General features: G+C 41.1%; 1 protein-coding gene across 1 annotated transcript in view; it reads right to left on the bottom strand.

Annotated features, from left to right (window-relative positions):
* Positions 1 to 2,103: 2,103 nt before the first annotated feature.
* Positions 2,104 to 16,423, bottom strand: part of ccser2a (coiled-coil serine-rich protein 2a) — a 54,017-nt gene continuing 39,697 nt past the window's right edge. Inside the window, 1 exon segment of the mRNA XM_018696948.1 lies at positions 2,104 to 7,594. Within this exon segment, the coding sequence (XP_018552464.1) occupies positions 6,860 to 7,594 (735 nt within the window). The 3' untranslated portion in view covers positions 2,104 to 6,859.

Here is a 16,423-nt window from a genome sequence, read left to right as displayed (position 1 = left end):
ACAGACAGGAAATTCAGCTTCTATCTTGAAGTGACTCTCGGGAGGCCCACAGCTGCGATGATTAAAGGCTAACAGAGACAGTGCAGCGCAAACATCTTAATTTCTCCACAAAGTCTCCTGAAAGCACACGCTGGCAGACGAGCAGAGCAGAGTTTGTTTATATCCATGTATAGGAATAGTAGCGGTAAGTGTTCACAGCAGTGTTAACAGAGCATTCTTTTCAAACGAGCAGTGCAGCAGAGTAAACAAAGCGAGGAATTTAATTAAGCCGCCATTTTGAAACTGACAAAAAACAAAGGTGAGTTACCTTAAAGTTCCAGCCAGGGGAGTACGCACGTCACCACTCCTTCCACCTGATTGGTTAATCGATTAATTCACTTAACTGGTTGCTTCCCACCTTTCTTTTATTGTTGTAAATATTCTGGTCCAGGGAATTATTTTTTCTAATTATTTAATATTTTCTCTGTATTCGTTCTTTATTCTTCTTTATCTGTGTGTGTTTGGGGTTCAGTTAAGTTTTTGATATGATTTCTACGCATGCATGACATACGAAAAGAGAAACAAAGAGTCCTTCCTTAAAGTGGCAAAGTTAAAGTGGCATTCACAGTCAATTCTGTCCATGTATTGGATGCTGGCCCATAGTAGTTGGTATTGTCTTTGGGGAGGATTGAGTTGGCTTGAGTGTTACTGTCAATAGGAGGGGACTGCAGATATTTTCCTGGGTCTGCAAGCTGTTGAGGATCCACGCAGCTTATCGCAGCCTGGTAGAGGAGACACTGATGGTCCGGCACTTGCATTGTTAAACCAGTGGAGTGCTTTTATACACAGTTTTATCTTGGTTAGTTATTAATAAGCCCACAAAGCTTTTAGAAGTTTTTCAATTTTTTGTTTGTTTTTGTCTGTTTTTATGCCCTTTTTATGCCACAGAGCACAAAGACAGAAAGGAGGAGAGGAACAGGAAGAGAAAGCAACAGAAGTTCCTCGCCTGAATCAAACAGGTGATTTGGCAATGACATGTTCATGTGCCTTAAATCTCTAGGCCACCTTAGAACGTCTTTAATTTTAGTAGAGGCTTAAAAAGGCTTTAAATGGCTTCCAGAAGATACATGTATGGCTGAATTTGGATGAAATGTGTATAAAATGATGCAAAAATAATTTATGAATGGTGCAGACATTAAAATCAAGTAGCCTTAGGTCTGAATATTTGACTCAGTGTAAACATAAAGCTTCAGTGTTGTCTGCATTGAATGAACAGATACAGAATTTAAATGTGATAGGTAGGCTGTTTGATAATATGGGAAAAGGTTGATTTTTAAGGCAAAATGAAAAGGGAAAACTTTGCTAAAACACCCTGCTATTAGAGGTGTTCATAGTTAAAATGTATATTATTGAGAAGCACCAATTGTACAGTTTTCTATATTTTTTATGTTACACAAGCATATGCATGTTCCTCAATATTATTCATTAAATTACTCTACTAAACCTGTGTTCTTTGAGTGGTGACCCGCAGCACTCCAAAATTGCAACACTTATTTGACAGTTTATGATAAAAGAGCTCAGCTTCCTTTCAAGAGAAAACCTTTTGCACTCCATCTCCCACGATTCCAAGTTAATGACAGTGTCACGCTACTCCTTGCGCTTAGCAGGCTGTCATCCACCCATCGTCTCTGAAGCGTGTAACCTCATTAGTTAGTGGACTATACACAAGGTGTACAGAGGCTGTATGGTTTGTAATGAATAGAGATGAGTAAAGCTACTCAGATTTAATTTATTTGACAAGAAGGAATATGTCCTTGCTTCAAATCATTTCCTGTCAAGAACAACACAATAAAGTCATATCCAAGCCTTAGTTTACGTGCCTCTTCCACTTTCAGACTTCATATCTTGTATTTTCTCAAAATGAAGGTGTCCATGTACATTGTGGACACCTGTAACCCCCACATTCATTACACCTGGGGTCCTTGAAATCAACAGAAAAGCCTCTGATGGGCCTGAATTTCCTTATTACTCCTGTAGCACATATGTCTGCCTTCTGAAGTTTGCTAAAATTAGAGGGATTTGTAGAATAAAAAACACAAGGAAAAAAAAAGACAAAACATCAGATTTATTTCACAATCATACTTTATTTCAACAGAAATACAACCAGCAGACAGTGAAAACCAGGAAAACAAACCGAGAATGAGGTCTCTCTTTCATCTTGTACTGATATCAGCAGCTTTATGTTTGTGTGTTAAAGTGTTGTTGAGGGTCTATGATCCAGATCAATGAACAGCACGACTATCAAAGTAGTACCTCTCACTGTAGGACTAGCATTTTCACCTGCGGCCTCTCATTGATGGCAGAGCACCATCCTCTGATGTTTAACATTTTGACTCTGATCTACAGTTCAACATTTAAGGTAGTGGAGTTTACTGGTCTAACATGGAAGATGGAAACAACATATTATAGATAGATAGTGAAAGATGATAGAGCTCCAAAGGAAAATTAGCCATAACATCCATGTCATATTTTTGGTTCAACCCTTATTGCTGTTTCACATCGCTCCCTAGAACACTATTGCACTATTAGCTCTGCAAAAAAAGACAAACTGAGAAAGAAGAAAGAGTAAGAGAAATCAAAGCAGGTACTGTAAAACCAAATGAAGTCTAAATAGCTTCTAAATCCAGTCTAACATTTATTCAGCATTAACAACTAATGTCATTTAAAGTGCCTCAGATTAGAATTCTGTTTGCCTTATTCATTTGCATAAAAATATAGTGTAGCGTTCCCTCATCTTTTTGCTTCAAACAATATTGCACAGTATTCTGGAGACAGTGCTGAACAGCTGAGAGCAGCTGATACTGAAGATTACGAGTGATAAATAAAGTGACCTTGCATATTATGTGAAGAAAACATGAACAGCTACACTTTGGTATGTGCCTTATCTGCTAACACTTTAAACGTCTAGTGGACATTCAGTTATGATGAAAATGACAACTGTAAATCTTGAGTGTTGGACTTGAAACTGCTGTTTAAGTACATCAGTAGACTATACCGTGTCTGTTACTGCTTGGACAATAAATAAACTAAACCACAAGTCAAGTATCGCAGTAGAGTTGCTCCAAAAATAAACAAAAGCATACCTGCAGTTTCACGCTTTGGATTTTACTTTAAAACCATCATTAGAAGCAGGTAGCGGTGGCTAAAAAACAACAACTGTTCCTAATGATGGTTTTGAACCAACCTGTAAAGACAGACACATTAATCACCTTATGAAGTTGATATTCAAACATATTAGCAAACAGTAGCTTACAGTATTTACTCATTCATCAGATACAAAACAATGAACTTAAAGGAAGTACCTTTAGCTCATAGTTTTAGCTTAGGTGAACTGTGAGTGTAGGTGAAAATTATCTTTTGAGTTTGTCTTCACAAGTGACTCCTTTTACATATGCATAGTCATTTGATCCATTGTTAATGTAAAAATATTGCATATAGTAGCTTTAAAGTAAAACCAAAAGCTTGTAACACCAGGTATACTTCTGCCTTTGCAGTAACTCTACTATATTGTCTAAATATCAGTGGATTTCCTGGTTACAAGTCAAGTAATGTATCTTAATTGATGTGCATCATACCATAGATAAATCATGTGTACTAAGTGCTGAAATGCAGTCCTGTGCCATTCAGAGAAATAATATAGAACAACATGGCCGCTTTGGTAACTTTTTTTCCTGTTGTGTAATGCAGCACAAGTCTTTTTGCAAAATGAAGTGAATCAAGAGCCCATAGTAGAATTGATCCAAGTTGGTGCAGAGACTTTTAAGCCCAGTTGTGGTATTGTTATAGCAAAGCTAGCAAGACTGATTGGCTTGACTGCTAAACTGAGCAGGGACATTGATTTGGAGATAGTGAATACAGCACAGGGATAGAGGGATGGCACTGCCCTGCTTTCCCTGGCATGGGTTTGCCTTTGGCCTGTGGGCAGACACATCACTCTCTCTCTCTCTCTCTCTCTCTCTCTCGCACACACACAAACAGTCTTCCAAGAATGAAACACTGGCAACCAGAGGTGTCTGGAGACACACAAACACACACAGCAGGCAACATTGATTTCCTGTTTGGCATTACTAAGCAGTGAGTGACACAGCTGAGGGGGTCGGACTTTTCTCTGAACAACAGTGCACACAAACAAACTACACTATGTATTCTGTCTCCCTCTCCTCTCTTATACACACCTTCACGATATTTTATAGACAAACATTCATGAGCAGAAAAGACTGGCTGAAACAGCTTATCATGATCATGGCGCCTTCACTAGTCCATCCCTACATCTCTTAATCTTGTCTTCTTCCTGATGCTCCATCTTTTTGTCTCTCGCCATGCATCTTTCCTCACCCTCTGTATGCATCATTCTGTCTCCGTTTCCGTTTTCATTAAAAGAAATGAGTTTTTCTTGGCGTCACAAAGCTGTGTTGACTGCTTGGATGGTTTGGCACGATGTTGAGCCGTCCAGCAGGTAAACATGTTTTTATCAGCCACGTGGATCCACACACAGAAACAGAAACACACAAGCCTCTACCTATTTCCAGGGTAATCTAGAGACAGCCATCTTTTTTTCTTCTTTTTTGGGGGGCGGGGGTACAGTGGACAGATGGATCAATGTGTACTTGGAGAGCTCATTTTGTGAGAGCTAGCAAAACACTAACACATTTCTATGCACTTCGGTGTATAGAATTCAAAGCGTGCGTGTGTGTATGTTGCTGTGCTCATGCGGCTGCTGGGAAGTGTTAGCTGATGTGTGTGCTCCTCTGAGTTTGTGTCTCTTCTAGTTTTGTCAGAGTACCTGTACATGAAGGCGTCTATGTAACTTGTGTGTCCAGATGTGTATGCGTATTACGTGTATATGTGTGTCTGTCTCACTCTGTCTCACTCTGTCTATGTAGGGTGCATTATTGGATGCAGTAGACCGGACAGTGCCAGAGGCGTACACCAAGCGGTCACGCGGCGTGACAGAGAAGAGAGCAGAGTTGCTGTCAGAAGGCCTTTTTAACACACTGCTGCTCTCTGTTAGGGGACATTTCAGGAGCGTCTGACTGCAAAGGGGCTCCGCAAAGCAGAGATAAACACAATTCTCCAAAATTCCCAGAGAAACACCTCTAAAGCCCTGCAGGCTCCCTACCTGAAAATACCATGCTAATACCTTTGATGTTCCCAAAGAGATGTGCAAGAGAGCGAGCAGAGGAAAAGACGGGGGGGGGACCACAGCTAAGACACTCACTCAAACACACACACATACACACACAGACAAACCAGACAGCAGCTTCACACGTCTAATGAATCCCTGTTCTCCAATTTCCATGTGTGGGTCATTGAAGAAGATAGTTCAAGGAAGTCAGTGTGCATTGCCAAAACGTCCCTCTTAACAAGTTATTTAATTGACTTCATAATTGTTTTTTTCTGAAATCAAATGTCACTTTTCCCACCTGACTTTGACTCTTTAAATATTCTTGCATAAAATCTTGATGTCTAAAAATGAGGCACTTGATGTAACCAATTTAAGTTCTCAGCACTTTTGCAACAAGTGACATTTCTTCACAATACGGGCAGATTTTTTTGTGTTGTGATTGTCTCATGAAGGACTATCACATCCAGTAAGATATGAAATTAGCTTTGTTACATGCTGTCGGCTCTCTCATCACACTTCTTGTTATTCTTCACTATTTTCCGACAAAAAAATTCACAAAGTAACCCTGAAATAACAGACACTTTAGAGTGTTCGAGTGCTTTGTGTGTGTTTGCACGTGGATATTAGAGAGCCTATGTTGTGCTTGAGCTCACCTAAGTGTATGAGAGCTTTATTATGCTGCTCTTTTCCACAACACCGTGAAAGCAAATTCTTCGCATTTGCACTGTTCCACCTAATTATATCATCACCTCCAGCATGATACTGTTTTCTTATAGGCCCATATTTCTATCTGAGTTGCATTTACACAGAAGGTGTGTGACCCCTTTTTGCTAATATTTGCACAGTTCAAAGTTTCACCCAGAAACATGTATGCACCTACAGTGTGGAGCTGCTTTCCTCTTTGTCATCTTCTTCTCTGTTCCTCATCTCTTTACACACACATACATTTATACAAGCACATGCAGCATTTTCATTCTGAAGTGACAGCTCCGGAGAGCTTTGACAAATTTACTTTTCACTCTCTAGCCCTTATTTCACTTCTGTTATTTCATTCTTTTTTTTCTTTCTTTCTTTCTTTCTTTCTCACTTCTTGTTTTTTTCCTCTGTCTTCCTCCGGGCTTTCTATTACACAGCAAAGGTTGCGTTCATGTCACCTAAATGTTTAAAACCAAACGCACCTGTGTGTCAGAGGGCACAGCCGCGTGAGGACAAGTGAACTTAGACTTTAAGATGTGGTAATAGCTGGCGGGTATTACAAAAGAAAACAAAAGGCTGACTTCTCTGAATGGCAATACTTTTTTTTCATCAGCATCAGCAGCATTCATGAGCATGTGCAAATGTAGTACACTGGATATTTCTTCTTCCATAAATTCCCCTCAATCTGAAAACTGTCATATACTACTTTGGATTGTTGTGAAGATCCTGCTACATACTTTACTTCAATCAGTCAGTCAGGCTGGAGTTGTGGAAGCTAATTTGGAAACGATACTGTACAGCAGTCACCATACCAATGTCACTGACACAGGCAGTCCCTGAATGGTCCATATGGGTTAAGTGTGTTAAACTCAGTGTATGTTCCTTTGACACTCAGAAGGTATAACAACCACACTGTTAAATGGCTAGGGGAGAGAAGGGGATGAATATCAATGTCAGAGTGATTCCAGTTTTAGGTTTTGATGGGTGGATTGAGGCTCCTCAGGGAATCTTTGGCTTGGGGAGACATGAGCGATTCAAAGGGATCAGGATCTTGGCTGGCCCAGGGTCTTTGAGCGTCTCTTGATCAGGCTCCTCCAGGCTGGAGCTGGTGCGCCGCGAATCCCTGCAAGCGTCTGATGCTCTGCGAGGCTGAAGCAGTGAAGTGCGACGTGGTCCTGGAGACTGCACCTGGGGTCCGGCGTTAAAGCAGGGAAGGCCTCTAGACGGAGGGGGCAGCTGCTTGGTCCGGTTAGCCAGAGGCCCTAAGGAAGACCCCGGCTTCAGAGAGGCAAAGCCACCAGTGCCCCCCGACTTGAGTGCAGGGAGAGACACACGCTTGTGAAGGCGAGGAGGCTGCAGCATGCGAGGGCAAGTCAAATCAGCAGATCTGGGAGTGACAGGGCTCTGCAACATCACGGCGGGGGCTCTCCACTCACGCTGCGATGCAGACTGAGCTGCTGATGGTGGAACGTCTCTGGCAGTTACCCCCTGCGGAGCCCCATAGGCCGGGCAGTGCAGGTGGGTGCTGAGGAAATGACTCAGCTTGTCGGGATCTGCTGGGCCAGACACATCTGCCATAAGGCCTTGAAGAGGTCGGTCAGCATCTACATGGGTTCCTTCTTCCAATCCACTCCTTGTGAGGTCACTGTGGCCCTCGGTGGGGGGAGTTTTTACTATTCTTCCCGGGTGGAGGTGCTCGTTGAGGCAGGGGTTGAAAGGCTGTAGTATTTGAGACTGCAGAAAAGAGGAAACATATATTAAAAGGGTTAAAAAATGAGTCATGGAGCAGTGTGTGTATAATGAGTTAGGACTGTGTTTTTATAATGTTCCAGAAAAAGCTGCTTTTAAATATTCCACCCTTTTTTGGGGTCTTTGATCCCTATGGAATCCAGGCTTTTGGAATGTTTTGCAGCTGCAAAGGAATTTCTGAATCAAAAAGCAGACTGAAAATTCAGCGTTTCTTTTACTTATTTACCGGTATGTACTCTCTAATATCAGAGCCTGCTTCCACTGCCGGTTGCTGAACTATTCCTAGAATGGGAGCGGGAAAGTCACAAAGGAAGCCCTGATTCAGCACTTAAAAACCAAACAGAGGAGAATAACCTTGCCATGTCAGTGCCTGGAACCTACTGAAGTCTTTGAGTCATTTTGTGATCGCTGCTGCAGAGGGGCTTCAAAACATCCAGAGTGAGCCACAACGCCTGCTGCCTGCACGAGAACGTGCTGAGCTGTTAACCACGGGAACCAACCATTGTGTTATCCTTCACTAGGGGACATTCAGGGTACTATATGCGCATCAAATCATGAACACCTGTATCTTTTAACAGCCTTGCAACAATTACTGTCTTAGTGAAGCCAGACTAAACAAACGCTCGTTATGACTTCACAGAGTTAGCATTTGTTTCAGAGGTCTGAATTGAATTATTTTAAATTATACAACTGTTCATGACATATCTCCACAGCCCCACAAAAGAGCAATCTGGATCACTTTCCTTTTATAAGAGGGACTACTATAATCCCAGATGTATAGCACCATATATGTAACAACTATAACAACCATTCTTGACCACATTTTCAGATAAGCAGCAGAATATAATTAGTCCATCCAACAGAGTTGCCCAGATCAAGGAAAAAATAATATAATATATATTATTATATAAAATAATCAATATTGAACTTCATATGAATATCTCATCCAGTATAGGAGTATATTTTCTGAACGGCTTATAACCTCAGTATCTATAAAAATAGTTATTTCTTATGATAGCCTACATGGTTTGAAACTGATTCTAAGGCATATTGATGCCATCACTGTCAGTTTTTATCACAAAAAATCAGAGGACTGGGCTTTTTCTATCAATATCCTTGAGCAGAATCTAAAAAGAATCTAAATCCACCTGGGACCATCTAAAGCTACTAAAAAGCATGAACTTGGTTTTATCAGAAACATACCCAGTGTGGAAGTAAAAGGGTCTCAGCGGATGGAGCTGTGGAGGTGAGGCAGCTCTGCCTGTTTCTATCAGTCATCTGTATGTGAGTGGGAGTAGATGTCCGAGGCCACAGCTCCATCTCCTGGTCCCCTGCCACAGTGCGTCCACTAGCCTGTTACAAAAGCCCTGTCCACCTCTCAGTGTCAGTCTGCTGCTGCATGTTTTTCAAGCAAGGTGATAGTGTTTATAAAGTTTATCATTTAAAAACTCTTAAGTAAAGAATATTTTTGTTGCCTCTTACAATAGCTCTGATTAATCTGCCACTCCAACTGTGAGCGTGTTATTTTTTTTGTTTTTTTTAGCTGTGACTTATCACTCATTTCTATCATGATTCACTCTTATGCTGTGAACACTCCCTACTGACTACCACAGCTTGAAACAAGATACAAAAATTACAGTTTGTGTCACCAACGAACATCATCAAAATGAATCCGACTTCATGAAAAAGTTGAATATGATCTTATTTCCTGTTTTCTTCCTGTCTCATCCACAGAATACAGGCCTTGCAGTATTTTTCATTGTGGACAGTGCTGTTCATGGTAAAAATATAAACCAAAACATCAATTGTCATAAGAAAATCAAAAGTATTTGACACTTTTAATTGCAAGGTTTCCAGTGACTGCATGTATTTATAGCAGCCCCAGCTGGAAGAAGCCCCCGCCTGTGATAGTGACACACAGTATCTACAGGGTCAGTAATTATTTGCATCTACAGCTGTCTGCTACAGACACTAATAATTAGCAGCAATCATTTTGAGCTCTTCACTTCACTGCCAAGAAGTAAATATCTCAGATCTCTAATGATAGCTATCATTTTAACAGACATGCGCCAATGTGAGGCACCTGGGAGATGTCACAGCCCACCAAAAGCAGTTTCATCTGCAGCCGCTCTCACCATGAAAAATGGTACACGCTTAGGAAAGATACATGCAAGAATATGAATAAGATGATAATAAGATGTAAATAATCCCCTTTTTGTCTGCCGCAAGACAATGGGACTGTAGCACATAAGCAGATGAGAGCGGCAATATGGTGGCACTCCATTTCAAAGCTAGATGAGACTTCATGCTACGATTTAATACAGGTGGTTATGAAAATGGCAATTTGGATTGTATTTGAAATTAAGCCGTGGAAAGAGCGTGACAGCAGAAGATGTGAGATTACGTAAATTTGTCTTCTGCTTGCTGTGCTTAAGTGCCTTTGATAGTGGAGTTAGAATGAAGGCGATCGCTCTGGACAGTAGTAATATCAGTTCATGTCCAATATGACAAGGTTATTCTTAGAATTCACTCCTTTCAAAACACTTTTTCTAAATCTTTCAAGGTGAAAAATAAGAAATAAAATCCACACAGAGAGATTTACCAATACATGCATAGCAGTTCTTATATATCGACTTTCATACGATGGAATAAATGAAAAAAGAAAACAAAACAATGTAAAACAAAGAATAACAAGAGCACAGTAACACCCAAAACTATTTTCAAAATCAAACAAGACTGAAAGAGTAAACTGAATATAAAAAAGAAAAATGGCAACTAAAATGGTGTCTTTGTAACTCCAAACTCTCATCCATTAAGAGGAGCAGATCAAAGTAAAGAAAAACACAAAGTCAAAACTGAAAACCCAACACAAAGCATGCAACCGCAGACGTAGAAGAGCATGCTTCTGTTGTGCCACATGACACCAAACCACAGCTCAGCGTGCAGGAGTTGTGGGGTCTGTGGGGGCAGCATGTTGACTTCATGTTAAAGAAAGGATTACTGTACCACGCTGTGTCAGTGAAGTACTGCACTAGGTGCTCCACGCCTTGCCATAGGCATTGTGTGTGGGGAGGCAGAGGTAAAAGGAGAAGAACATGGGAGATTGAGTTTCAGATTTTTTGAGTGACTTGAGTACAGAGAAGAGAAAAGGGGTTAAAAGACAGGGAGAGAGGGATGCCAGAGAGACAGAAAAGGAGGGCACAGACATGTAAGACAGACACTTGTCAGGGTCCAAAATTAACACGCAGCCCATGCTTACAAGAAAAGGTCACATATTAGCTCGGCAAACAAACCAATTTAGCGCACAATGTAATTACAGCTACCTCCATTCAATGAGACCTGTGTGAAGAGTCCAATTTCTTCTCTAAATCCAGAACTGGCAATTTCTATTTTCTATTCTACAGACCTTTATTACTGGCAAGGACTCTTTGCTGGTTTGTTTACAGCCAGAGCTCCCAGTGGGGTCAGAGCATTAGTGGTTTATCCAGTGAAACAAAAATACTCTTGTTTTCCTCCCATCCATAGTTTTTCATGTTATATTTAAATATGACTGCAAACCAACTATATTCTAGTATGTTTCAGTGTCATTGCCTCTTTCCTCCTACTCTTTTCCTCCCACTGTACAGACCTTCTTTTGATACTCTTGTTTTTTTTGCTTAATTAGACCATGCTATCTACTGGCAAGAGAAAATGCGCTCTCACTGAATGCTGGGTTGTATTGACATATTTCTCAAAATTGTCTATAAACACAAATGCACTCGATATCAAAATAACATAAGATACTACAAAAAAACAAAAAAACACCTGCGCCACATTTTTTTTATCACCTTCACTTTCAATACAAAGCTGAACCCTGCCGGGATAGATCAAAGAAGCACAGCGTGGGCTCTTCTTTTTGTTTCCTTTATTTTTTGCTCTTCATTCTCTCACATAGGTGCATTTTCTGAAGTCTGTTTACTCTGTCACTCTTCTTACGTGCCTCCCCTACTTGCTACCTCATCAGCACAGCATAATACAAAAGATTTGCTGTGGGATACATTGGGATAGACGAGGTTGTTGTGAATGCACTGTCATTGCTCCTGCAGTCTTTCTCAGTGAAGTCACATTTTTTTAGTGTACTGAAAAGTGCAGCAAAATTCATTTTTATATCCAAGGCAAAGATCACGTTATAGTCATGAAGAGAGATCTTCTTATTAGGGGGACTATCATATCACTTATTTCCATCATATATTGACACTATCACTACTGCAACTTATGGTTATTATGTGATTTTTGAATGAATATCAACAAACAGTGGAGGGAGGTAAAGTAAGCGTTAGAAATACAGGTACCTGCAGGTTTTACAGCATCAACAAAGTTATCTGGTTTCTGAATGAACACAGCTAATAACAGAAAAAGAAAATTAATTGTTAAGGGAGAACAAGTCAGACTGGTTTTAGTAAAACAAACAAGAAAAACTATTTTGCATGTTACTAATCTTGTTCCAAATGAATGCACAAACACAAATGGTCCTGTAATTGCACAGTGAAAAAAGACTGCGACTAACTGGAACAAAGATTTTTCAGTAGTTTAGAGAGTTTTAATTGGAGATACAGCTAAGCTTTTTCTGGCTATTTACAGACCCCTGGATATGTAGTGTTATGAAAAAGATGGAGAGGAGGCTGCAAAGGATGTTAGTGACTCACTCTGTCTGCGCTGGGGCATGCTGGTACGGGTCAAGCCCTGGTGCTGTGCCTGCCACGGGGACAGCAAGGGGGCGGGCAGCACACCCTATGCAGAGAAAAACACAAAGGACAAAAGGCATGACGTACCAGAACACACACAACGCACACAGAAGCAAGCTCACATAGAAAAAAAATGCACTCACAGGCATATATATATAGTGTTAATGAGAATGCATACCACAACTGACAAAGCACACAGGCAGTCATGCATGCGTATATTGACACACAGACGCTGATACCACGTCCGTGTTAAATGCATTCATGTTTGCTGCAAAGATCTGCTCATTGACGTACACATTAAAGTACAAATGTACTAGAAAGGTTAAAATAGCACAGCACTGAGAAATGTTCAGCACATATTCACACACAGTCACATAAAAAAAGCACTGTATACACTTTTGAGTTTCCCACCACATCACTATATTAGGCTGCTGTTAACAGGAAACTGTTCAGTATCCAAACACACAAACATGAACATAAAGCAAAACACACTTTCACACACCTTCTGCCACTATAATGAGTATGTTCGCTCATTTAGAGTTTCTAAAAACCCAGGAGATTATTTTCTCACTTTGTTTGGTGGAATATTACGTTATACTCATTATCCTATAAAACATGTGCTACCTGGAGACTTCCAGTCATCTTTATGTCATTTCTCCCTGGGCCACTCTGGAAACAGTTTTTCCTCCTACTGTATAATTGTTATACCTTTTACATAAATATAGAGTCAAATCCATTATCAACCATCCCTTGTGCCTTAGCTAACAATCCATTCTAGAGTCCTCTATCATAGGCAGGGACAAAAACAAAGTGATACTGGAGTGGTGGGTTAACCAAGACAAAATCACTGCCATAAAACTTTTCCACCCATCACTTTGAAAACTGACAGGAGTTTTATAAGATGCGAGAGGATGGGCGGAGATTTTTTCATTAAACTGTAACATCCACACTAGCTGTAGGTTTGATGTATTGTGAATGAATACGCTGTAGATATCTTTCTTTAGTACATTGGTCTTAGATTACACAGCTAGATGAGATTTGCTAGGATGACAGATTTGCACTTACAGAATAATTAATTACAGGAAGCAAATACAGGATTTAACTGAGGCACAATGTGACAGCTGGAATGGTACATAAATGGTACATTTCAGTCCTCTTTCTTATCACATTTACTGGCTATACAGTCCACTCTCTGACTTTGATACTTATGCAGTCTGTTTTGTTTTACCATCGTTTGTAATTCTGCACACAAACGTGTGCTGAAAAGGATACAAGCCCGTTTTTCAATACAACACCTAACTTCAGGTTAAGCGATTCAAAGATCTCTGGCCTCCATTGGGAGAGTCAAAGTGAAGGGGTAGCAGGGCCATCAAGTTAAGCAGACAGACAGACTTATAAAATGCTACTCCTTTCCTCAGCTGCAGAGAGGGCTGCCTCTCAAATTCATCTCTAACATAGAACAGAGAGGCACTGAATCTGTGAAGAAGGAAAAAGAAACAGAGATAGACAAGAAGGGGGAAGATAGCAACTTCCCAGCAGGTCCAGCCCAGGCTATTTTAGAGCCCTCCTAGTGCGACTGCAGGAGGGGAGAGGAATGAGTTCCCCTGATCTGCTCTCGTCCATGTCCTTCCTTAAAAACCAACAACTGTTTCAGCAGGAGGTCTCGACAGAAGCCTCCCGTCGAGGCTTCATTTGCAGAGAGGAAAACCTTCGGCGCTGAGAACAAGCGAGCATGTTGGAGGGCTCTTGAACGATGCTGACAGTGTCTGGCAGCTTTATTAGACCTAGGCAGCAGCTTAGCCTGTCAATTTTTTACAGTTTTCCATTGCTGTAAAGGCTCTCCAATGAAGGGCTGACAGAGCTTCACAAGGGCAGGGAGACAGAAATTGGGAAAATATAAAAGTTTTTTCATATTCCATCACTTTCATCAAAACTTCTTTCATTTCTCGCCCACAAACACAGAGACCCTGGGTTCAATGCCTGGTAGCAGTACTTCCTGCTTGGTTCAAAACCGAACAAAGCAAGCAACGGTTCTCTCGTTGCTGTGGTGGGACTGAACTCTGGCCCTGGTCCTGGCGGGATAGCCCCGAAATGCCCACGCATTACGCCCTCCAGGTAAAGAGTGAGGTAATGCAGGTGGCACATAGTAGTCTATAGCTCTCTGACGAACAGTAGAGTTAGCAGTGGTAGGAACTGCTGTGGAATTTGGCAGTCCAAATTTGAAGAAAAGGTTGTGCAAGCTCAGCTTTATAACAAGAAGCATCCAGTTAAGTCTGTAATCAAACATGACAAACTATAAATTTATTCATAAGCATAAAGCCTCAAGATTGTGTGTCATTGTGACAATAGGTGTGTTTGTGTTCATTAGAGAGCATTCAGACAGTGTTTTGTTTTTTTTTTAAAGAAAGAATAACTTTACACTACCATGTTTGTGCCTCCCACTGTAAATCTGGTTTGTTATCAGTTATCAGCTTTTTGAGTGTAAAAATTCCAGTTACACTTCAGAGGAGACTAGGACCATTTACTGTATGTAACCAAAACCACTCAAGGACTGCAGGCACTTGTCTTTGTGTATGTCTTTCTTTTAAGCGCTTCAAATAAACTTGCTTTGTGCTGTGGTAAAAGACATGACATTTAGCAAATGATAAACAAAATAGAGTGACTTCAAATATAACTCTCTTTAACAGAAATAACTACCATATCAAAAGTGGTAGTAGTGGAATGTTCACTTGAGGCCCCTCTCACAGTCACTCTCAGGATTTGTTTGGCTACCTCATCTGCGAGTCCCAGAAGCAGATGGTGAAACTCGGCGAAGTAGGACAAGAATTTAAATGTCATGTAAAAGTTGTTCTTTGTGATCCTACAACCTTTGCATCAAATAACAACAGAATTTAGTAGAACCCAGGATGCCGTGTCCTTAAAACAGCCTCTCTCTGCTTGAATCCCCTAATCCACTACACAGAGCTTCTCTTGGTTGCCTACAGCTAATACCTCAGGTCTAGCCACAATGTCTCACTTCACTGTCTTTGGCAATTAAATCCTCACCTGTCCAAGATGACTCTGCCATGTGAGTGTGTATTAATGAGTGTGTATGTTTAAGTAAGTAAGTGAGTGTGTGTGTGTGTGTGTGTGTGTGTGTGTGTGCATGCGCGCGCGCATTTGGGATGGTGTGTCTCTGAGGCAAGGGGACAGACAAGAGGGGAAGTGGGTGGAGAGGTAATGTCAGGATCTGAGAAAGGAAAACTTGTTCTTTCAACCCACAGCTTAACACTGGATCACTAACCCTGTTCAATCCTCCTGCCTCTCACTTCCCTGTCCTCTCTCCCTCTCTCTCCATGACAGCAAATTGATCTAATTACAACAGAGGTAAGAAGGAGAGATGTAATGTCAAAGAAAGAATGACAGAGACAGAAAAACTGGGAAACAAAGACAATCGCTGAAGCAAGGAGGAAAGAAAGACAACAACAGAGTGAGAGAGCAAGAGCGATAAAAGGACGTAAAGGGAGGTGTGAGAGGAGAAGAAGAACTGAAGAAGAGGATGTTTAAAAGGCAGAGAGGGAGTGGGAGGGTAGCTGTAATTATCCTCTCTGTCTGCCACTGATGAAACACTGCCTATTGCGTTGCCATTGTTTCACTGCTGCCGCTCATCTGCGTGTTTGTTTATCTGGGTTATTAACAAGGTCGGCTCCCCAGTCCTCAGTCTGCTGAACTCACTGTTCAGTCACACTGAGTGTGCCCCGCACTTGAGTACAAGAGATACATGTGGCACATCCCACTCACACACACACACACGCACACACACACATACACACAAACATATGCAGACAATCAGGGTGTTGCTTGCTCTCTCCCTCTCACACAAACACACACACTCAGAACAAACAGATAAACACAAACACAGGCTGCATACTTCTATTGTGCTGCGTCTGAAATGGCTAAAATCATACCGCTTGTGCTTAATTTGTTGTGAAAGGCAGAGGAGGCACGGTAAACATCTCTGCTACTGCGATCGCTCTGGGGAGCTTTTCAAGATGACTATTTTTCCACGAGCGATGTTTAAGTAGTTTCTCACATCATACTACATGTGCAT

Source organism: Lates calcarifer, linkage group LG16_LG22 (genome assembly GCF_001640805.2).
Source record: "Lates calcarifer isolate ASB-BC8 linkage group LG16_LG22, TLL_Latcal_v3, whole genome shotgun sequence".
Taxonomy (NCBI): domain Eukaryota; kingdom Metazoa; phylum Chordata; class Actinopteri; family Centropomidae; genus Lates; species Lates calcarifer.
The sequence above is the reverse complement of the archived record's forward strand: the minus strand, read 5'-3'. Positions and strand labels throughout refer to the sequence as shown.